Below are 24714 nucleotides of genomic sequence, written 5' to 3'. Positions count from 1 at the left end.
ATAGTTTTGAATAAAAACAGGAAAAAAATTTCTAAGTGAGGGAATAATGAACAAACACAATTCCATCTGTTTTTTTTTTACCATCAATAATCGATCTCCTAACATGATTCTCCCGGATAGTGCTATTACACCTATACTAAATATCTTTTCTTTTTTTTTTTTGTTGCCTAAAATAAACTGTTTGCGTTTCCACTTTGTGTTTTATATGTTCTATATTTTTATATGTTCATAGATCAGACTTTTATGGATGCATCAATACAGAGTTTTTTTTTTTATATATATTTTTTTCTTTGTTACTTCCCATCAAGTACTTGTAGATACGCACCTGTGTATATACTGACAATGACAGTCTCGATGGAAAGCTAGCCTGTGCAGTAATACTGGGGGAAGGTTTTTGTGGGGTACCCGGTCTCCTCTTACACCTGTAGATGGATGATCACTTCCTGCCTGGCTGGTGGAGGTGCAGTAATGGTGGGGAAGGTTTTCTTTGGTGCACCGTGGTTCTCCTATACATGGGGATGGAGCTGTAGACAGTGCTTGGTACCGAGCCTTGTGGTCGTTCATCCCTCCCTGGCACATAGGTGGCATTAATCCAGACATACGATCGTCCTATACATATGATTGGGAGCGTGTGATATACATCCAGTTATATTCAGTACTAGTGTTACATTGTCACCATCATGTCAGAAAACCTCTGACAAGTAACAGAAATATGACCCATTGATGGTATGACTAACTGAAAAGATGGTAACAAATTGCAAGCTTTCGAGACTACTCAGGTTTCTTCATCAGGCATAGTATAACACAAAATATGAAGAGTCACATATTTATACACAATAGGACACAGAAATAATGTAATAGATGAGACAAGCGACGTAAAGCAGAACTAATACTGTGGGAGAGGGACAAACACAGTTGTGGCTGTAAATATTGGAATAGTTCATAGATAAGGAATGTGAAGGTTTTATTATCCTACGACTGAGGTCTGGTCCAGGGTTGTGATGACCCCACAGGTCTGATGACCACATTCCTTAGTTGATGTAGAATGACATAAATCCATGCGACACATTCATTCCTTCACTGAAAATGTCAAAGGTCATCATGAGTTTATATTTCCAAAGTTTTCTGTGTCTCTGAGATTTGAAGTTACCTTTTAATACCAATAATTAACGATTATTCTGAACACACCCTGACATTGAGGTGACCAGGAACAGTTTTCAAAGCTTTATTTTAATCAGTTTTTGTGGCAGTTTGAGTCTTTTCAGGAGGGGATGGACTGAAAGAAGTGAAGCTTGAGAAAAGGGGGTAAATATCCAGTAATGGAGCAGACTAGAGGGCGCTACTATTATTTCTCTTATGGGATGCTGTGTACGTCTGTAGCACTGACCACAGCTCTGCTCTTCCCCCACAGCTCGCCCCCTCTCTGCCGTTACAAGAAGACTTTGTGTATCACTGGAAAGCCATCACCCATTATTACATCGAGACGTCCGGTGAGTATTTGTTCCTCTTCATTTACATTTATGGTGGGCTGATTGTCCTCTATGTGGAGCCCATGTCCGGCACAGGGGACGTGCGTACACTTGGTAGAGCCCATGTCCGGCACAGAGGACGTGCGTACACTTGGTAGAGCCCATGTCCGGCACAGGGGACGTGCGTACACTTGGTAGAGCCCATCTCCTGCACAGAGGACGTGCGTACACTTGGTAGAGCCCATGTCCGGCACAGGGGACGTGCGTACACTTGGTAGAGCCCATGTCCTTCACAGAGGACGTGCGTACACTTGGTAGATCCCATGTCCGTCACAGGGGACGTGCGTACACTTGGTAGAGCCCATGTCCTTCACAGAGGATGTGCGTACACTTGGTGGAGCCCATGTCCTTCACAGAGGATGTGCGTACACTTGGTGGAGCCCATGTCCTTCACAGAGGATGTGCGTACACTTGGTAGAGCCCATGTCCTGCACAGAGGATGTGCGTACACTTGGTGGAGCCCATGTCCTTCACAGAGGATGTGCGTACACTTGGTGGAGCCCATGTCCTTCACAGAGGATGTGCGTACACTTGGTGGAGCCCATGTCCTTCACAGAGGATGTGCGTACACTTGGTAGAGCCCATGTCCTGCACAGAGGACGTGCGTACACTTGGTAGATCCCATGTCCGTCACAGGGGACGTGCGTACACTTGGTAGAGCCCATGTCCTGCACAGAGGACGTGCGTACACTTGGTGGAGCCCATGTCCTTCACAGAGGACGTGCGTACACTTGGTAGATCCCATGTCCGTCACAGGGGACGTGCGTACACTTGGTAGAGCCCATGTCCTGCACAGAGGACGTGCGTACACTTGGTAGAGCCCATGTCCTGCACAGAGGACGTGCGTACACTTGGTAGAGCCCATGTCCTGCACAGAGGACGTGCGTACACTTGGTAGAGCCCATGTCCTTCACAGAGGACGTGCGTACACTTGGTAGAGCCCATGTCCTTCACAGAGGACGTGCGTACACTTGGTGGAGCCCATGTCCTTCACAGAGGACGTGCGTACACTTGGTAGAGCCCATGTCCTGCACAGAGGACGTGCGTACACTTGGTAGAGCCCATGTCCTTCACAGAGGACGTGCGTACACTTGGTGGAGCCCATGTCCTTCACAGAGGACGTGCGTACACTTGGTGGAGCCCATGTCCTTCACAGAGGACGTGCGTACACTTGGTAGAGCCCATGTCCTTCACAGAGGACGTGCGTACACTTGGTAGAGCCCATGTCCTGCACAGAGGACGTGCGTACACTTGGTAGAGCCCATGTCCTGCACAGAGGACGTGCGTACACTTGGTAGAGCCCATGTCCTTCACAGAGGACGTGCGTACACTTGGTAGAGCCCATGTCCTTCACAGAGGACGTGCGTACACTTGGTGGAGCCCATGTCCTTCACAGAGGACGTGCGTACACTTGGTAGAGCCCATGTCCTGCACAGAGGACGTGCGTACACTTGGTAGAGCCCATGTCCTTCACAGAGGACGTGCGTACACTTGGTAGAGCCCATGTCCTTCACAGAGGACGTGCGTACACTTGGTGGAGCCCATGTCCTTCACAGAGGACGTGCGTACACTTGGTAGAGCCCATGTCCTTCACAGAGGACGTGCGTACACTTGGTAGAGCCCATGTCCTGCACAGAGGACGTGCGTACACTTGGTGGAGCCCATGTCCTTCACAGAGGACGTGCGTACACTTGGTAGAGCCCATGTCCTGCACAGAGGACGTGCGTATACTTGGTGGAGCCCATGTCCTGCACAGGGGACGTGCGTACACTTGGTAGAGCCCATGTCCTGCACAGAGGACGTGCGTACACTTGGTAGAGCCCATGTCCGGCACAGGAGACGTGCGTACACTTGGTAGAGCCCATGTCCTTCACAGAGGACGTGCGTACACTTGGTAGAGCCCATGTCCTTCACAGAGGACGTGCGTACACTTGGTAGAGCCCATGTCCTTCACAGAGGACGTGCGTACACTTGGTAGAGCCCATGTCCTTCACAGAGGACGTGCGTACACTTGGTGGAGCCCAGGTCCTTCACAGAGGACGTGCGTATACTTGGTGGAGCCCATGTCCTGCACAGGGGAGGTGCGTACACTTGGTAGAGCCCAGGTCCTTCACAGAGGACGTGCGTATACTTGGTGGAGCCCATGTCCTGCACAGGGGACGTGCGTACACTTGGTAGAGCCCATGTCCTGCACAGAGGATTTGCGTACACTTGGTAGAGCCCATGTCCGGCACAGAGGACGTGCGTACACTTGGTGGAGCTCATGTCCGGCACAGAGGACGTGCGTACACTTGGTAGAGCCCATGTCCTGCACAGAGGACGTGCGTACACTTGGTAGAGCCCATGTCCTTCACAGAGGACGTGCGTACACTTGGTAGAGCCCATGTCCTGCACAGAGGACGTGCGTACACTTGGTGGAGCCCATGTCCTTCACAGAGGACGTGCGTACACTTGGTAGAGCCCATGTCCTGCACAGAGGACGTGCGTATACTTGGTGGAGCCCATGTCCTGCACAGGGGACGTGCGTACACTTGGTAGAGCCCATGTCCTGCACAGAGGACGTGCGTACACTTGGTAGAGCCCATGTCCGGCACAGAGGACGTGCGTACACTTGGTAGAGCCCATGTCCGGCACAGGAGACGTGCGTACACTTGGTAGAGCCCATGTCCTTCACAGAGGACGTGCGTACACTTGGTAGAGCCCATGTCCTTCACAGAGGACGTGCGTACACTTGGTAGAGCCCATGTCCTTCACAGAGGACGTGCGTACACTTGGTGGAGCCCATGTCCGGCACAGAGGACGTGCGTATACTTGGTGGAGCCCATGTCCTGCACAGGGGAGGTGCGTACACTTGGTAGAGCCCAGGTCCTTCACAGAGGACGTGCGTATACTTGGTGGAGCCCATGTCCTGCACAGGGGACGTGCGTACACTTGGTAGAGCCCATGTCCGGCACAGAGGACGTGCGTACACTTGGTGGAGCTCATGTCCGGCACAGAGGACGTGCGTACACTTGGTAGAGCCCATGTCCTTCACAAGGGACGTGCGTACACTTGGTAGAGCCCATGTCCTGCACAGGGGACGTGCGTACACTTGGTGGAGCCCATGTCCTGCACAGAGGACGTGCGTACACTTGGTAGAAGCGAAGTCCGGCACAGAGGACGTGCGTACACTTGGTAGAGCCCATGTCCTTCACAGAGGACGTGCGTACACTTGGTAGAAGCGAAGTCCGGCACAGGGGACGTGCGTACACTTGGTAGAGCCCATGTCCTGCACAGAGGATTTGCGTACACTTGGTAGAGCCCATGTCCTGCACAGAGGATTTGCGTACACTTGGTGGAGCCCATGTCCTGCACAGAGGACGTGCATAATCTTGGTAGAGCCCATGTCCGGCACAGAGGACGTGCGTACACTTGGTAGAGCCCATGTCCGGCACAGAGGACGTGCGTACACTTGGTAGAGCCCATGTCCGGCACAGAGGACGTGCGTACACTTGGTAGAGCCCATGTCCTGCACAGAGGACGTGCGTACACTTGGTAGAGCCCATGTCCTGCACAGAGGACGTGCGTACACTTGGTAGAAGCGATGTCTGGCACAGAGGACGTGCGTACACTTGGTTGAGCCCATGTCCTTCACAGAGGACGTGCGTATACTTGGTGGAGCCCATGTCCGGCACAGGGGACGTGCGTACACTTGGTGGAGCCCATGTCCGGCACAGAGGACGTGCGTACACTTGGTAGAAGCGATGTCTGGCACAGAGGACGTGCGTACACTTGGTTGAGCCCATGTCCTTCACAGAGGACGTGCGTACACTTGGTAGAGCCCATGTCCGGCACAGGGGACGTGCGTACACTTGGTGGAGCCCATGTCCGGCACAGAGGACGTGCGTACACTTGGTAGAGCCCATGTCCGGCACAGGGGACGTGCGTACACTTGGTGGAGCCCATGTCCGGCACAGGGGACGTGCGTACACTTGGTAGAGCCCATGTCCGGCACAGGGGACGTGCGTACACTTGGTAGAGCCCATGTCCTGCACAGAGGATGTGCGTACACTTGGTAGAGCCCATGTCCTGCACAGAGGACGTGCGTACACTTGGTAGAGCCCATGTCCGGCACAGAGGACGTGCGTACACTTGGTAGAGCCCATGTCCGGCACAGAGGATGTGCGTACACTTGGTAGAGCCCATGTCCGGCACAGAGGACGTGCGTACACTTGGTAGAGCCCATGTCCTGCACAGAGGACGTGCGTACACTTGGTAGATCCCATGTCCTGCACAGAGGATGTGCGTACACTTGGTAGAGCCCATGTCCGGCACAGAGGATGTGCGTACACTTGGTAGAGCCCATGTCCTGCACAGAGGACGTGCGTACACTTGGTAGAAGCGATGTCTGGCACAGAGGACGTGCGTACACTTGGTAGAGCCCATGTCCTTCACAGAGGACGTGCGTACACTTGGTAGAGCCCATGTCCTTCACAGAGGACGTGCGTACACTTGGTAGAGCCCATGTCCGGCACAGGGGACGTGCGTACACTTGGTATAGCCCATGTCTGGCACAGGGGACGTCCGTACACTTTGTGGAACCCATGTCCTTCACAGAGGACGTGCGTACACTTGGTAGAGCCCATGTCCTGCACAGAGGATGTGCGTACACTTCGTAGAGCCCATGTCCTGCACAGAGGACGTGCGTACACTTGGTAGAGCCCATGTCCTGCACAGAGGACGTGCGTACACTTGGTAGAGCCCATGTCCTGCACAGAGGACGTGCGTACACTTGGTAGAGCCCATGTCCTGCACAGGGGACGTGCGTACACTTGGTGGAGCCCATGTCCTGCACAGAGGACGTCCGTACACTTGGTAGAGCCCATATCCTGCACAGAGGACGTGCGTACACTTGGTAGAGCCCATGTCCTGCACAGAGGACGTGCGTACACTTGGTAGAGCCCATGTCCTGCACAGGGGACGTGCGTACACTTGGTGGAGCCCATGTCCTGCACAGAGGACGTCCGTACACTTGGTGGAGCCCATGTCCTGCACAGAGGATTTGCGTACACTTGGTAGAGCCCATGTCCGGCACAGAGGACGTGCGTACACTTGGTAGAGCCCATATCCTGCACAGAGGACGTGCGTACACTTGGTAGAGCCCATGTCCTGCACAGAGGATTTGCGTACACTTGGTAGAGCCCATGTCCGGCACAGAGGACGTGCGTACACTTGGTAGAGCCCATATCCTGCACAGAGGACGTGCGTACACTTGGTAGAGCCCATGTCCTGCACAGAGGATTTGCGTACACTTGGTAGAGCCCATGTCCGGCACAGAGGACGTGCGTACACTTGGTGGAGCCCATGTCCTTCACAAGGGACGTGCGTAAACTTGGTAGAGCCCATGTCCTTCACAGAGGACGTGCGTACACTTGGTAGAAGCGATGTCCGGCACAGAGGTCGTGCGTACACTTGGTAGAGCCCATGTCCTGCACAGAGGACGTCCGTACACTTGGTAGAGCCCATGTCCTGCACAGAGGACGTCCGTACACTTGGTAGAGCCCATTTCCTGCACAGAGGACGTGCGTACACTTGGTAGAGCCCATGTCCTGCACAGAGGACGTGCGTACACTTGGTAGAGCCCATGTCCGGCACAGGGGACGTCCGTACACTTGGTAGAGCCCATGTCCGGCACAGGGGACGTCCGTACACTTTGTGGAACCCATGTCCTTCACAGAGGACGTGCGTACACTTGGTAGAGCCCATGTCCTGCACAGAGGACCATGCGTACCCTTGGTAGAGCCCATGTCAGGCACAGAGGACGTGCGTACACTTGGTAGAGCCCATGTCAGGCACAGAGGACGTGCGTACACTTGGTAGAGCCCATGTCCTGCACAGAGGACGTGCGTACAGTTGGTAGAAGCGAAGTCCGGCACAGAGGACGTGCGTACACTTGGTAGAGCCCATCTCCTGCACAGAGGACGTGCGTACACTTGGTAGAGCCCATGTCCTGCACAGGGGACGTGCGTACAGTTGGTGGAGCCCATGTCCTGCACAGAGGACGTGCGTACACTTGGTAGAAGCGAAGTCCGGCACAGAGGACGTGCGTACACTTGGTAGAAGCGATGTCTGGCACAGATTACGTGCGTACACTTGGTAGAGCCCATGTCCTTCACAGAGGACGTGCGTACACTTGGTAGAAGCGATGTCTGGCACAGATTACGTGCGTACACTTGGTAGAGCCCATGTCCTTCACAGAGTACGTGCGTACACTTGGTAGAGCCCATGTCCGGCACAGAGGACGTGCGTACACTTGGTAGAGCCCATGTCCTGCACAGAGGACGTGCGTACACTTGGTAGAGCCCATGTCCGGCACAGGGGACGTGCGTACACTTGGTAGAGCCCATGTCCTTCACAGAGGACGTGCGTACACTTGGTAGAAGCGATGTCTGGCACAGAGGACGTGCGTACACTTGGTAGAGCCCATGTCCTTCACAGAGGACGTGCGTACACTTGGTAGAAGCGATGTCTGGCACAGAGGACGTGCGTACACTTGGTAGAGCCCATGTCCTGCACAGAGGACGTGCGTACACTTGGTAGAGCCCATGTCCGGCACAGAGGACGTGCGTACACTTGGTAGAGCCCATGTCCGGCACAGGGGACGTGCGTACACTTGGTAGAGCCCATGTCTGGCACAGGGGACGTCCGTACACTTTGTGGAACCCATGTCCTTCACAGAGGACGTGCGTACACTTGGTAGAGCCCATGTCCTGCACAGAGGACGTGCGTACACTTGGTAGAGCCCATGTCCTTCACAGAGGACGTGCGTACACTTGGTAGAGCCCATGTCCTTCACAGAGGACGTGCGTACACTTGGTAGAGCCCATGTCCTTCACAGAGGACGTCCGTACACTTGGTAGAAGCGATGTCTGGCACAGAGGACGTGCGTACACTTGGTAGAGCCCATGTCCTGCACAGAGGACGTGCGTACACTTGGTAGAGCCCATGTCCTGCACAGAGGACGTGCGTACACTTGGTAGAGCCCATGTCCGGCACAGAGGACGTGCGTACACTTGGTAGAGCCCATGTCCTGCACAGAGGATGTGCGTACACTTGGTAGAGCCCATGTCTGGCACAGGGGACGTCCATACACTTTGTGGAACCCATGTCCTTCACAGAGGACGTGCGTACACTTGGTAGAGCCCATGTCCTGCACAGAGGACGTGCGTACACTTGGTAGAGCCCATGTCCGGCACAGAGGACGTGCGTACACTTGGTAGAGCCCATGTCCTGCACAGGGGACGTGCGTACACTTGGTAGAGCCCATGTCCTGCACAGGGGACGTGCGTACCCTTGGTAGAGCCCATGTCCGGCACAGAGGACGTGCGTACCCTTGGTAGAGCCCATGTCCGGCACAGAGGACGTGCGTACACTTGGTAGAGCCCATGTCCTGCACAGGGGACGTGCGTACACTTGGTAGAGCCCATGTCCTGCACAGGGGACGTGCGTACACTTGGTGGAGCCCATGTCCTGCACAGAGGACGTGCGTACACTTGGTAGAAGCGAAGTCCGGCACAGAGGACGTGCGTACACTTGGTAGAGCCCATGTCCTGCACAGAGGATTTGCGTACACTTGGTAGAGCCCATGTCCTTCACAGAGGACGTGCGTACACTTGGTAGAGCCCATGTCCTTCACAGGGGACGTGCGTACACTTGGTAGAGCCCATGTCCTGCACAGAGGATTTGCGTACACTTGGTGGAGCCCATGTCCTGCACAGAGGACGTGCGTAATCTTGGTAGAGCCCATGTCCTGCACAGAGGACGTGCGTACACTTGGTAGAGCCCATGTCCGGCACAGAGGACGTGCGTACACTTGGTAGAGCCCATGTCCTTCACAGAGGACGTGCGTACACTTGGTAGAGCCCATCTCCTGCACAGAGGACGTGCGTACACTTGGTAGAGCCCATGTCCGGCACAGAGGACGTGCGTACACTTGGTAGAGCCCATGTCCGGCACAGAGGACGTGCGTACACTTGGTAGAGCCCATGTCCTGCACAGAGGACGTGCGTACACTTGGTAGAGCCCATGTCCTGCACAGAGGACGTGCGTACTGTTGGTAGAGCCCATGTCCGGCACAGAGGACGTGCGTACACTTGGTAGAGCCCATGTCCTGCACAGAGGACGTGCGTACTCTTGGTAGAGCCCATGTCCGGCACAGAGGACGTGCGTACTCTTGGTAGAGCCCATGTCCGGCACAGAGGACGTGCGTACACTTGGTAGAGCCCATGTCCGGCACAGAGGACGTGCGTACACTTGGTGGAGCCCATCTCCTGCACAGAGGACGTGCGTACACTTTATAGAGCCCATGTCCGGCACAGGGGACGTGCGTACACTTGGTATAGCCCATGTCTGGCACAGGGGACGTCCGTACACTTTGTGGAACCCATGTCCTTCACAGAGGACGTGCGTACACTTGGTAGAGCCCATGTCCTGCACAGAGGATGTGCGTACACTTCGTAGAGCCCATGTCCTGCACAGAGGACGTGCGTACACTTGGTAGAGCCCATGTCCTGCACAGAGGACGTGCGTACACTTGGTAGAGCCCATGTCCTGCACAGAGGACGTGCGTACACTTGGTAGAGCCCATGTCCTGCACAGGGGACGTGCGTACACTTGGTGGAGCCCATGTCCTGCACAGAGGACGTCCGTACACTTGGTAGAGCCCATATCCTGCACAGAGGACGTGCGTACACTTGGTAGAGCCCATGTCCTGCACAGAGGACGTGCGTACACTTGGTAGAGCCCATATCCTGCACAGGGGACGTGCGTACACTTGGTGGAGCCCATGTCCTGCACAGAGGACGTCCGTACACTTGGTGGAGCCCATGTCCTGCACAGAGGATTTGCGTACACTTGGTAGAGCCCATGTCCGGCACAGAGGACGTGCGTACACTTGGTAGAGCCCATATCCTGCACAGAGGACGTGCGTACACTTGGTAGAGCCCATGTCCTGCACAGAGGATTTGCGTACACTTGGTAGAGCCCATGTCCGGCACAGAGGACGTGCGTACACTTGGTAGAGCCCATATCCTGCACAGAGGACGTGCGTACACTTGGTAGAGCCCATGTCCTGCACAGAGGATTTGCGTACACTTGGTAGAGCCCATGTCCGGCACAGAGGACGTGCGTACACTTGGTGGAGCCCATGTCCTTCACAAGGGACGTGCGTAAACTTGGTAGAGCCCATGTCCTTCACAGAGGACGTGCGTACACTTGGTAGAAGCGATGTCCGGCACAGAGGTCGTGCGTACACTTGGTAGAGCCCATGTCCTGCACAGAGGACGTCCGTACACTTGGTAGAGCCCATGTCCTGCACAGAGGACGTCCGTACACTTGGTAGAGCCCATTTCCTGCACAGAGGACGTGCGTACACTTGGTAGAGCCCATGTCCTGCACAGAGGACGTGCGTACACTTGGTAGAGCCCATGTCCGGCACAGGGGACGTCCGTACACTTGGTAGAGCCCATGTCCGGCACAGGGGACGTCCGTACACTTTGTGGAACCCATGTCCTTCACAGAGGACGTGCGTACACTTGGTAGAGCCCATGTCCTGCACAGAGGACCATGCGTACCCTTGGTAGAGCCCATGTCAGGCACAGAGGACGTGCGTACACTTGGTAGAGCCCATGTCAGGCACAGAGGACGTGCGTACACTTGGTAGAGCCCATGTCCTGCACAGAGGACGTGCGTACACTTGGTAGAAGCGAAGTCCGGCACAGAGGACGTGCTTACACTTGGTAGAGCCCATCTCCTGCACAGAGGACGTGCGTACACTTGGTAGAGCCCATGTCCTGCACAGGGGACGTGCGTACAGTTGGTGGAGCCCATGTCCTGCACAGAGGACGTGCGTACACTTGGTAGAAGCGAAGTCCGGCACAGAGGACGTGCGTACACTTGGTAGAGCCCATGTCCTTCACAGAGGACGTGCGTACACTTGGTAGAAGCGATGTCTGGCACAGATTACGTGCGTACACTTGGTAGAGCCCATGTCCTTCACAGAGTACGTGCGTACACTTGGTAGAGCCCATGTCCGGCACAGAGGACGTGCGTACACTTGGTAGAGCCCATGTCCTGCACAGAGGACGTGCGTACACTTGGTAGAGCCCATGTCCGGCACAGGGGACGTGCGTACACTTGGTAGAGCCCATGTCCTTCACAGAGGACGTGCGTACACTTGGTAGAGCCCATGTCCTTCACAGAGGACGTGCGTACACTTGGTAGAAGCGATGTCTGGCACAGAGGACGTGCGTACACTTGGTAGAGCCAATGTCCGGCACAGAGGACGTGCGTACACTTGGTAGAGCCCATGTCCGGCACAGGGGACGTGCGTACACTTGGTAGAGCCCATGTCTGGCACAGGGGACGTCCGTACACTTTGTGGAACCCATGTCCTTCACAGAGGACGTGCGTACACTTGGTAGAGCCCATGTCCTGCACAGAGGACGTGCGTACACTTGGTAGAGCCCATGTCCTTCACAGAGGACGTGCGTACACTTGGTAGAGCCCATGTCCTTCACAGAGGACGTGCGTACACTTGGTAGAGCCCATGTCCTTCACAGAGGACGTCCGTACACTTGGTAGAAGCGATGTCTGGCACAGAGGACGTGCGTACACTTGGTAGAGCCCATGTCCTGCACAGAGGACGTGCGTACACTTGGTAGAGCCCATGTCCGGCACAGAGGACGTGCGTACACTTGGTAGAGCCCATGTCCTGCACAGAGGACGTGCGTACACTTGGTAGAGCCCATGTCCGGCACAGAGGACGTGCGTACACTTGGTAGAGCCCATGTCCTGCACAGAGGACGTGCGTACACTTGGTAGAGCCCATGTCCTGCACAGAGGACGTGCGTACACTTTGTAGAGCCCATGTCCGGCACAGGGGACGTGCGTACACTTGGTAGAGCCCATGTCCGGCACAGAGGACGTGCGTACACTTGGTAGAAGCGATGTCTGGCACAGAGGACGTGCGTACACTTGGTAGAGCCCATGTCCTGCACAGAGGACGTGCGTACACTTGGTAGAGCCCATGTCCGGCACAGAGGACGTGCGTACACTTGGTAGAGCCCATGTCCTGCACAGGGGACGTGCGTACACTTGGTAGAGCCCATGTCCTGCACAGGGGACGTGCGTACCCTTGGTAGAGCCCATGTCCGGCACAGAGGACGTGCGTACCCTTGGTAGAGCCCATGTCCGGCACAGAGGACGTGCGTACACTTGGTAGAGCCCATGTCCTGCACAGGGGACGTGCGTACACTTGGTAGAGCCCATGTCCTGCACAGGGGACGTGCGTACACTTGGTGGAGCCCATGTCCTGCACAGAGGACGTGCGTACACTTGGTAGAAGCGAAGTCCGGCACAGAGGACGTGCGTACACTTGGTAGAGCCCATGTCCTGCACAGAGGATTTGCGTACACTTGGTAGAGCCCATGTCCTTCACAGAGGACGTGCGTACACTTGGTAGAGCCCATGTCCTTCACAGGGGACGTGCGTACACTTGGTAGAGCCCATGTCCTGCACAGAGGATTTGCGTACACTTGGTGGAGCCCATGTCCTGCACAGAGGACGTGCGTAATCTTGGTAGAGCCCATGTCCGGCACAGAGGACGTGCGTACACTTGGTAGAGCCCATCTCCTGCACAGAGGACGTGCGTACACTTGGTAGAGCCCATGTCCGGCACAGAGGACGTGCGTACACTTGGTAGAGCCCATGTCCGGCACAGAGGACGTGCGTACACTTGGTAGAGCCCATGTCCTGCACAGAGGACGTGCGTACACTTGGTAGAGCCCATGTCCTGCACAGAGGACGTGCGTACTGTTGGTAGAGCCCATGTCCGGCACAGAGGACGTGCGTACACTTGGTAGAGCCCATGTCCTGCACAGAGGACGTGCGTACTCTTGGTAGAGCCCATGTCCGGCACAGAGGACGTGCGTACACTTGGTAGAGCCCATGTCCTGCACAGAGGACGTGCGTACACTTGGTAGAGCCCATGTCCGGCACAGAGGACGTGCGTACACTTGGTAGAGCCCATGTCCTGCACAGAGGACGTGCGTACACTTGGTAGATCCCATGTCCTGCACAGAGGATGTGCATACACTTGGTAGAGCCCTTCTCCTGCACAGAGGACGTGCGTACACTTGGTAGAGCCCATGTCCTGCACAGAGGACGTGCGTACACTTGGTAGATCCCATGTCCTGCACAGAGGATGTGCATACACTTGGTAGAGCCCTTCTCCTGCACAGAGGACGTGCGTACACTTGGTAGAGCCCATGTCCTTCACAAGGGACGTGCGTACACTTGGTAGAGCCCATGTCCTGCACAGGGGACGTGCGTACACTTGGTGGAGCCCATGTCCTGCACAGAGGACGTGCGTACACTTGGTAGAAGCGAAGTCCGGCACAGAGGACGTGCGTACACTTGGTAGAGCCCATGTCCTGCACAGAGGATTTGCGTACACTTGGTAGAGCCCATGTCCTTCACAGAGGACGTGCGTACACTTGGTAGAGCCCATGTCCGGCACAGGGGACGTGCGTACACTTGGTGGAGCCCATGTCCGGCACAGAGGACGTGCGTACACTTGGTGGAGCCCATGTCCGGCACAGGGGACGTGCGTACACTTGGTGGAGCCCATGTCCGGCACAGGGGACGTGCGTACACTTGGTAGAGCCCATGTCCGGCACAGGGGACGTGCGTACACTTGGTAGAGCCCATGTCCTGCACAGAGGATGTGCGTACACTTGGTAGAGCCCATGTCCTGCACAGAGGACGTGCGTACACTTGGTAGAGCCCATGTCCGGCACAGAGGACGTGCGTACACTTGGTAGAGCCCATGTCCGGCACAGAGGATGTGCGTACACTTGGTAGAGCCCATGTCCTGCACAGAGGACGTGCGTACACTTGGTAGAGCCCATGTCCTGCACAGAGGACGTGCGTACACTTGGTAGATCCCATGTCCTGCACAGAGGATGTCCGTACACTTGGTAGAGCCCATGTCCGGCACAGAGGATGTGCGTACACTTGGTAGAGCCCATGTCCTGCACAGAGGACGTGCGTACACTTGGTAGAGCCCATGTCCTTCACAGAGGACGTGCGTACACTTGGTAGAGCCCATGTCCGGCACAGAGGACGTGCGTACACTTGGTAGAGCCCATGTCCGGCACAGAGGACGTGCGTACACTTGGTGGAGCCCATCTCCTGCACAGAGGACGTGCGTACACTTTGTAGAGCCCATGTCCGGCACAGGGGACGTGCGTACACTTGGTATAGCCCATGTCTGGCACAGGGGACGTCCGTACACTTTGTGGAACCCATGTCCTTCACAGAGGACGTGCGTACACTTGGTAGAGCCCATGTCCTGCACAGAGGACGTGCGTACACTTCGAAGAGCCCATGTCCTGCACAGAGGACGTGCGTACACTTGGTAGAGCCCATGTCCTGCACAGAGGACGTGCGTACCCTTGGTAGAGCCCATGTCCGGCACAGAGGACGTGCGTACACTTGGTAGAGCCCATGTCCTGCACAGGGGACGTGCGTACACTTGGTGGAGCCCATGTCCTGCACAGAGGACGTCCGTACACTTGGTAGAGCCCATATCCTGCACAGAGGACGTGCGTACACTTGGTAGAGCCCATGTCCTGCACAGAGGATTTGCGTACACTTGGTAGAGCCCATGTCCGGCACAGAGGACGTGCGTACACTTGGTGGAGCTCATGTCCGGCACAGAGGACGTGCGTACACTTGGTAGAGCCCATGTCCTTCACAAGGGACGTGCGTAAACTTGGTAGAGCCCATGTCCTTCACAGAGGACGTGCTTACACTTGGTAGAAGCGATGTCCGGCACAGAGGTCGTGCGTACACTTGGTAGAGCCCATGTCCTGCACAGAGGACGTCCGTACACTTGGTTGAGCCCATGTCCTGCACAGGGGACGTGCGTACAGTTGGTGGAGCCCATGTCCTTCACAGAGGACGTGCTTACACTTGGTAGAAGCGATGTCCGGCACAGAGGTCGTGCGTACACTTGGTAGAGCCCATGTCCTGCACAGAGGACGTGCGTACACTTGGTAGAGCCCATGTCCTGCACAGGGGACGTGCGTACAGTTGGTGGAGCCCATGTCCTGCACAGAGGACGTGCGTACACTTGGTAGAAGCGAAGTCCGGCACAGAGGACGTGCGTACACTTGGTAGAAGCGATGTCTGGCACAGAGGACGTGCGTACACTTGGTAGAGCCCATGTCCTTCACAGAGTACGTGCGTACACTTGGTAGAGCCCATGTCCGGCACAGAGGACGTGCGTACACTTGGTAGAGCCCATGTCCTGCACAGAGGACGTGCGTACACTTGGTAGAAGCGATGTCTGGCACAGAGGACGTGCGTACACTTGGTAGAGCCCATGTCCTTCACAGAGGACGTGCGTACACTTGGTAGAAGCGATGTCTGGCACAGAGGACGTGCGTACACTTGGTAGAGCCCATGTCCTGCACAGAGGACGTGCGTACACTTGGTAGAGCCCATGTCCGGCACAGAGGACGTGCGTACACTTGGTAGAGCCCATGTCCGGCACAGGGGACGTGCGTACACTTGGTAGAGCCCATGTCCGGCACAGAGGACGTGCGTACACTTGGTAGAGCCCATGTCTGGCACAGGGGACGTCCGTACACTTTGTGGAGCCCATGTCCTTCACAGAGGACGTGCGTACACTTGGTAGAGCCCATGTCCTTCACAGAGAACGTGCTTACACTTGGTAGAGCCCATGTCCTGCACAGAGGATGTGCGTACACTTCGTAGAGCCCATGTCCTGCACAGAGGACGTGCGTACACTTGGTAGAGCCCATGTCCTTCACAGAGGACGTCCGTACACTTGGTAGAAGCGATGTCTGGCACCGAGGACGTGCGTACACTTGGTAGAGCCCATGTCCTGCACAGAGGACGTGCGTACACTTGGTAGAGCCCATGTCCGGCACAGAGGACGTGCGTACACTTGGTAGAGCCCATGTCCTGCACAGAGGACGTGCGTACACTTGGTAGAGCCCATGTCCGGCACAGAGGACGTGCGTACACTTGGTAGAGCCCATGTCTGGCACAGGGGACGTCCGTACACTTTGTGGAACCCATGTCCTTCACAGAGGACGTGCGTACACTTGGTAGAGCCCATGTCCTGCACAGAGGATGTGCGTACACTTCGTAGAGCCCATGTCCTGCACAGAGGACGTGCGTACACTTGGTAGAGCCCATGTCCTGCACAGAGGACGTGCGTACCCTTGGTAGAGCCCATGTCCGGCACAGAGGACGTGCGTACACTTGGTAGAGCCCATGTCCTGCACAGGGGACGTGCGTACACTTGGTAGAGCCCATGTCCTGCACAGGGGACGTGCGTACACTTGGTGGAGCCCATGTCCTGCACAGAGGACGTGCGTACACTTGGTAGAAGCGACGTCCGGCACAGAGGACGTGTGTACACTTGGTAGAGCCCATGTCCTGCACAGAGGATTTGCGTACACTTGGTAGAGCCCATGTCCTTCACAGGGGACGTGCGTACACTTGGTAGAGCCCATGTCCTTCACAGGGGACGTGCGTACACTTGGTAGAGCCCATCTCCTGCACAGAGGACGTGCGTACACTTGGTAGAGCCCATCTCCTGCACAGATGATTTGCGTACACTTGGTGGAGCCCATGTCCTGCACAGAGGACGTGCGTACACTTGGTAGAGCCCATGTCCTTCACAGAGGACGTGCGTACACTTGGTAGAGCCCATCTCCTGCACAGAGGACGTGCGTACACTTGGTAGAGCCCATGTCCGGCACAGAGGACGTGCGTACACTTGGTAGAGCCCATGTCCGGCACAGAGGACGTGCGTACACTTGGTAGAGCCCATGTCCTGCACAGAGGACGTGCGTACACTTGGTAGAGCCCATGTCCTGCACAGAGGACGTGCGTACACTTGGTAGAGCCCATGTCCGGCACAGAGGACGTGCGTACACTTGGTAGAGCCCATGTCCTGCACAGAGGACGTGCGTACTCTTGGTAGAGCCCATGTCCGGCACAGAGGACGTGTGTACACTTGGTAGAGCCCATGTCCTGCACAGAGGACGTGCGTACACTTAGTAGAAGCGATGTCTGGCACAGAGGACATGCGTACACTTGGTAGAGCCCATGTCCTGCACAGAGGATGTGCGTACACTTGGTAGAGCCCTTCTCCTGCACAGAGGACGTGCGTACACTTGGTAGAGCCCATGTCCTGCACAGAGGACGTGCGTACACTTGGTGGAGCCCATGTCCTGCACAGAGGACGTGCGTACACTTGGTAGAAGCGATGTCTGGCACAGAGGACATGCGTACACTTGGTAGAGCCCATGTGCTGCACAGAGGATGTGCGTACACTTGGTAGAGCCCATGTGCTGCACAGAGGACGTGCGTACACTTGGTAGAGCCCATGTCCGGCACAGAGGACGTGCGTACACTTGGTGGAGCCCATGTCCTGCACAGAGGACGTGTGTACACTTGGTGGAGCCCATGTCCTGCACAGAGGACGTGCGTACACTTGGTAGAGCCCATGTCCTGCACAGGGGACGTGCGTACAGTTGGTGGAGCCCATATCCGGCACAGGGGACGTGCGTTCACTTGGTGGAGCCCATGTCCGGCACAGGGGACGTGCGTACACTTGGTGGAGCCCATGTCCGGCACAGGGGACGTGCGTACACTTGGTAGAGCAAATGTCCTTCACAGAGGACGTGCGTACACTTGGTAGAAGCGATGTCCGGCACAGAGGACATGCGTACACTTGGTAGAGCCCATGTCCTGCACAGAGGATGTGCGTACACTTGGTAGAGCCCATGTGCTGCACAGCGGACGTGCGTACACTTGGTAGAGCCCATGTCCGGCACAGACGACGTGCGTACACTTGGTGGAGCCCATGTCCTGCACAGAGGACGTGCGTACACTTGGTGGAGCCCATGTCCTGCACAGAGGACGTGCGTACACTTGGTAGAGCCCATGTCCTGCACAGGGGACGTGCGTACACTTGGTGGAGCCCATGTCCGGCACTGGGGACGTGCGTACACTTGGTGGAGCCCATGTCCGGCACAGGGGACGTGCGTACACTTGGTGGAGCCCATGTCCGGCACAGGGGACGTGCGTACACTTGGTAGAGCAAATGTCCTTCACAGAGGACGTGCGTACACTTGGTAGAGCCCATGTCCGGCACAGAGGACGTGCGTACACTTGGTAGAGCCCATGTCCTGCACAGAGGACGTGCGTACACTTGGTGGAGCCCATGTCCGGCACAGAGGACGTGCGTACACTTGGTAGAGTCCATGTCCTGCACAGAGGACGTGCGTACACTTGGTAGAGTCCATGTCCTGCACAGAGGACGTGCGTACTCTTGGTAGAGCCCATGTCCGGCACAGAGGACGTGCGTACACTTGGTAGAGCCCATCTCCTGCACAGAGGACGTGCGTACACTTGGTAGAGCCCATCTCCTGCACAGATGATTTGCGTACACTTGGTGGAGCCCATGTCCTGCACAGAGGACGTGCGTACACTTGGTAGAGCCCATGTCCTTCACAGAGGACGTGCGTACACTTGGTAGAGCCCATCTCCTGCACAGAGGACGTGCGTACACTTGGTAGAGCCCATGTCCGGCACAGAGGACGTGCGTACACTTGGTAGAGCCCATGTCCGGCACAGAGGACGTGCGTACACTTGGTAGAGCCCATGTCCTGCACAGAGGACGTGCGTACACTTGGTAGAGCCCATGTCCTGCACAGAGGACGTGCGTACTGTTGGTAGAGCCCATGTCCGGCACAGAGGACGTGCGTACACTTGGTAGAGCCCATGTCCTGCACAGAGGACGTGCGTACTCTTGGTAGAGCCCATGTCCGGCACAGAGGACGTGCGTACACTTGGTAGAGCCCATGTCCTGCACAGAGGACGTGCGTACACTTAGTAGAAGCGATGTCTGGCACAGAGGACATGCGTACACTTGGTAGAGCCCATGTCCTGCACAGAGGATGTGCGTACACTTGGTAGAGCCCTTCTCCTGCACAGAGGACGTGCGTACACTTGGTAGAGCCCATGTCCTGCACAGAGGACGTGCGTACACTTGGTGGAGCCCATGTCCTGCACAGAGGACGTGCGTACACTTGGTAGAAGCGATGTCTGGCACAGAGGACATGCGTACACTTGGTAGAGCCCATGTGCTGCACAGAGGATGTGCGTACACTTGGTAGAGCCCATGTGCTGCACAGAGGACGTGCGTACACTTGGTAGAGCCCATGTCCGGCACAGAGGACGTGCGTACACTTGGTGGAGCCCATGTCCTGCACAGAGGACGTGCGTACACTTGGTGGAGCCCATGTCCTGCACAGAGGACGTGCGTACACTTGGTAGAGCCCATGTCCTGCACAGGGGACGTGCGTACAGTTGGTGGAGCCCATATCCGGCACAGGGGACGTGCGTTCACTTGGTGGAGCCCATGTCCGGCACAGGGGACGTGCGTACACTTGGTGGAGCCCATGTCCGGCACAGGGGACGTGCGTACACTTGGTAGAGCAAATGTCCTTCACAGAGGACGTGCGTACACTTGGTAGAAGCGATGTCCGGCACAGAGGACATGCGTACACTTGGTAGAGCCCATGTCCTGCACAGAGGATGTGCGTACACTTGGTAGAGCCCATGTGCTGCACAGAGGACGTGCGTACACTTGGTAGAGCCCATGTCCTGCACAGGGGACGTGCGTACACTTGGTGGAGCCCATGTCCGGCACAGGGGACGTGCGTACACTTGGTGGAGCCCATGTCCGGCACAGGGGACGTGCGTACACTTGGTGGAGCCCATGTCCGGCACAGGGGACGTGCGTACACTTGGTAGAGCAAATGTCCTTCACAGAGGACGTGCGTACACTTGGTAGAGCCCATGTCCGGCACAGAGGACGTGCGTACACTTGGTAGAGCCCATGTCCTGCACAGAGGACGTGCGTACACTTGGTGGAGCCCATGTCCGGCACAGAGGACGTGCGTACACTTGGTAGAGTCCATGTCCTGCACAGAGGACGTGCGTACACTTGGTAGAGTCCATGTCCTGCACAGAGGACGTGCGTACACTTGGTAGAGCCCATGTCCTTCACAGAGGACGTGCGTACACTTGGTAGAGCCCATGTCCTTCACAGAGGACGTGCGTACACTTGGTAGAGCCCATGTCCTGCACAGAGGACGTGCGTACACTTGGTGGAGCCCATGTCCTGCACATAGGACGTGCGTACACTTGGTGGAGCCCATCTCCTGCACAGAGGACGTGCGTACACTTGGTAGAGCCCATGTCCTGCACAGAGGACGTGCGTACACTTGGTAGAGCCCATGTCCTGCACAGAGGATGTGCGTACACTTGGTAGAGCCCATGTGCTGCACAGAGGACGTGCGTACACTTGGTAGAGCCCATGTCCGGCACAGAGGACGTGCGTACACTTGGTAGAGCCCATGTCCTGCACAGAGGACGTGCGTACACTTGGTGGAGCCCATGTCCTGCACAGAGGACGTGCGTACACTTGGTGGAGCCCATGTCCTGCACAGAGGACGTGCGTACACTTGGTAGAGCCCATGTCCGGTACAGAGGACGTGCGTAATCTTGGTAGAGCCCATGTCCAGCACAGTGGACGTGCATACACTTGTTGGAGCCCATGTCCTGCACAGAGGACGTGCGTTCACTTGGTTGAGCCCATGTCCTGCACAGAGGACGTGCGTACACTTGGTTGAGCCCATGTCCTGCACAGAGGACGTGCGTACACTTGGTGGAGCCCATGTCCTTCACAGAGGACGTGCGTACACTTGGTGGAGCCCATGTCCTTCACAGAGGACATGCGTACACTTGGTGGAGCCCATGTCCTGCACAGAGGACGTGCGTTCACTTGGTAGAGCCCATGTCCTGCACAGAGGACGTGCGTACACTTGGTGGAGCCCATGTCCTGCACAGAGGACGTGCGTACACTTGGTAGAAGCGATGTCTGGCACAGAGGACATGCGTACACTTGGTAGAGCCCATGTGCTGCACAGAGGATGTGCGTACACTTGGTAGAGCCCATGTGCTGCACAGAGGACGTGCGTACACTTGGTAGAGCCCATGTCCGGCACAGAGGACGTGCGTACACTTGGTGGAGCCCATGTCCTGCACAGAGGACGTGCGTACACTTGGTGGAGCCCATGTCCTGCACAGAGGACGTGCGTACACTTGGTAGAGCCCATGTCCTGCACAGGGGACGTGCGTACAGTTGGTGGAGCCCATATCCGGCACAGGGGACGTGCGTTCACTTGGTGGAGCCCATGTCCGGCACAGGGGACGTGCGTACACTTGGTGGAGCCCATGTCCGGCACAGGGGACGTGCGTACACTTGGTAGAGCAAATGTCCTTCACAGAGGACGTGCGTACACTTGGTAGAAGCGATGTCCGGCACAGAGGACATGCGTACACTTGGTAGAGCCCATGTCCTGCACAGAGGATGTGCGTACACTTGGTAGAGCCCATGTGCTGCACAGAGGACGTGCGTACACTTGGTAGAGCCCATGTCCGGCACAGACGACGTGCGTACACTTGGTGGAGCCCATGTCCTGCACAGAGGACGTGCGTACACTTGGTGGAGCCCATGTCCTGCACAGAGGACGTGCGTACACTTGGTAGAGCCCATGTCCTGCACAGGGGACGTGCGTACACTTGGTGGAGCCCATGTCCGGCACAGGGGACGTGCGTACACTTGGTGGAGCCCATGTCCGGCACAGGGGACGTGCGTACACTTGGTGGAGCCCATGTCCGGCACAGGGGACGTGCGTACACTTGGTAGAGCAAATGTCCTTCACAGAGGACGTGCGTACACTTGGTAGAGCCCATGTCCGGCACAGAGGACGTGCGTACACTTGGTAGAGCCCATGTCCTGCACAGAGGACGTGCGTACACTTGGTGGAGCCCATGTCCGGCACAGAGGACGTGCGTACACTTGGTAGAGTCCATGTCCTGCACAGAGGACGTGCGTACACTTGGTAGAGTCCATGTCCTGCACAGAGGACGTGCGTACACTTGGTAGAGCCCATGTCCTTCACAGAGGACGTGCGTACACTTGGTAGAGCCCATGTCCTTCACAGAGGACGTGCGTACACTTGGTAGAGCCCATGTCCTGCACAGAGGACGTGCGTACACTTGGTGGAGCCCATGTCCTGCACATAGGACGTGCGTACACTTGGTGGAGCCCATCTCCTGCACAGAGGACGTGCGTACACTTGGTAGAGCCCATGTCCTGCACAGAGGACGTGCGTACACTTGGTAGAGCCCATGTCCTGCACAGAGGATGTGCGTACACTTGGTAGAGCCCATGTGCTGCACAGAGGACGTGCGTACACTTGGTAGAGCCCATGTCCGGCACAGAGGACGTGCGTACACTTGGTGGAGCCCATGTCCTGCACAGAGGACGTGCGTACACTTGGTGGAGCCCATGTCCTGCACAGAGGACGTGCGTACACTTGGTGGAGCCCATGTCCTGCACAGAGGACGTGCGTACACTTGGTAGAGCCCATGTCCGGTACAGAGGACGTGCGTAATCTTGGTAGAGCCCATGTCCAGCACAGTGGACGTGCATACACTTGTTGGAGCCCATGTCCTGCACAGAGGACGTGCGTTCACTTGGTTGAGCCCATGTCCTGCACAGAGGACGTGCGTACACTTGGTTGAGCCCATGTCCTGCACAGAGGACGTGCGTACACTTGGTGGAGCCCATGTCCTTCACAGAGGACGTGCGTACACTTGGTGGAGCCCATGTCCTTCACAGAGGACATGCGTACACTTGGTGGAGCCCATGTCCTGCACAGAGGACGTGCGTTCACTTGGTAGAGCCCATGTCCTGCACAGAGGACGTGCGTACACTTGGTGGAGCCCATGTCCTGCACAGAGGACGTGCGTACACTTGGTAGAAGCGATGTCTGGCACAGAGGACATGCGTACACTTGGTAGAGCCCATGTGCTGCACAGAGGATGTGCGTACACTTGGTAGAGCCCATGTGCTGCACAGAGGACGTGCGTACACTTGGTAGAGCCCATGTCCGGCACAGAGGACGTGCGTACACTTGGTGGAGCCCATGTCCTGCACAGAGGACGTGCGTACACTTGGTGGAGCCCATGTCCTGCACAGAGGACGTGCGTACACTTGGTAGAGCCCATGTCCTGCACAGGGGACGTGCGTACAGTTGGTGGAGCCCATATCCGGCACAGGGGACGTGCGTTCACTTGGTGGAGCCCATGTCCGGCACAGGGGACGTGCGTACACTTGGTGGAGCCCATGTCCGGCACAGGGGACGTGCGTACACTTGGTAGAGCAAATGTCCTTCACAGAGGACGTGCGTACACTTGGTAGAAGCGATGTCCGGCACAGAGGACATGCGTACACTTGGTAGAGCCCATGTCCTGCACAGAGGATGTGCGTACACTTGGTAGAGCCCATGTGCTGCACAGAGGACGTGCGTACACTTGGTAGAGCCCATGTCCGGCACAGACGACGTGCGTACACTTGGTGGAGCCCATGTCCTGCACAGAGGACGTGCGTACACTTGGTGGAGCCCATGTCCTGCACAGAGGACGTGCGTACACTTGGTAGAGCCCATGTCCTGCACAGGGGACGTGCGTACACTTGGTGGAGCCCATGTCCGGCACAGGGGACGTGCGTACACTTGGTGGAGCCCATGTCCGGCACAGGGGACGTGCGTACACTTGGTGGAGCCCATGTCCGGCACAGGGGACGTGCGTACACTTGGTAGAGCAAATGTCCTTCACAGAGGACGTGCGTACACTTGGTAGAGCCCATGTCCGGCACAGAGGACGTGCGTACACTTGGTAGAGCCCATGTCCTGCACAGAGGACGTGCGTACACTTGGTGGAGCCCATGTCCGGCACAGAGGACGTGCGTACACTTGGTAGAGTCCATGTCCTGCACAGAGGACGTGCGTACACTTGGTAGAGTCCATGTCCTGCACAGAGGACGTGCGTACACTTGGTAGAGCCCATGTCCTTCACAGAGGACGTGCGTACACTTGGTAGAGCCCATGTCCTTCACAGAGGACGTGCGTACACTTGGTAGAGCCCATGTCCTGCACAGAGGACGTGCGTACACTTGGTGGAGCCC

At 56.6% G+C, this 24714-nt stretch overlaps 1 protein-coding gene across 1 annotated transcript in view; it reads left to right on the top strand.

Moving 5' to 3' along the window:
- The window catches only part of FHIP2A (FHF complex subunit HOOK interacting protein 2A), a 124887-nt gene that overhangs the window by 10433 nt on the left and 89740 nt on the right, over positions 1 to 24714 (top strand). The window contains exon 2 of the mRNA XM_073684632.1: positions 1412 to 1490. Coding sequence (XP_073540733.1) covers positions 1412 to 1490 — 79 coding nt within the window. The remainder of the gene's footprint in view (positions 1 to 1411; positions 1491 to 24714) is intronic.

This window comes from Phyllobates terribilis, unplaced genomic scaffold (genome assembly GCF_046119375.1).
Source record: "Phyllobates terribilis strain yellow unplaced genomic scaffold, ASM4611937v1 Scaffold_5__5_contigs__length_657084704, whole genome shotgun sequence".
Lineage (NCBI taxonomy): Eukaryota > Metazoa > Chordata > Amphibia > Anura > Dendrobatidae > Phyllobates > Phyllobates terribilis.
This window is presented reverse-complemented; position numbering and strand designations above follow the sequence as displayed.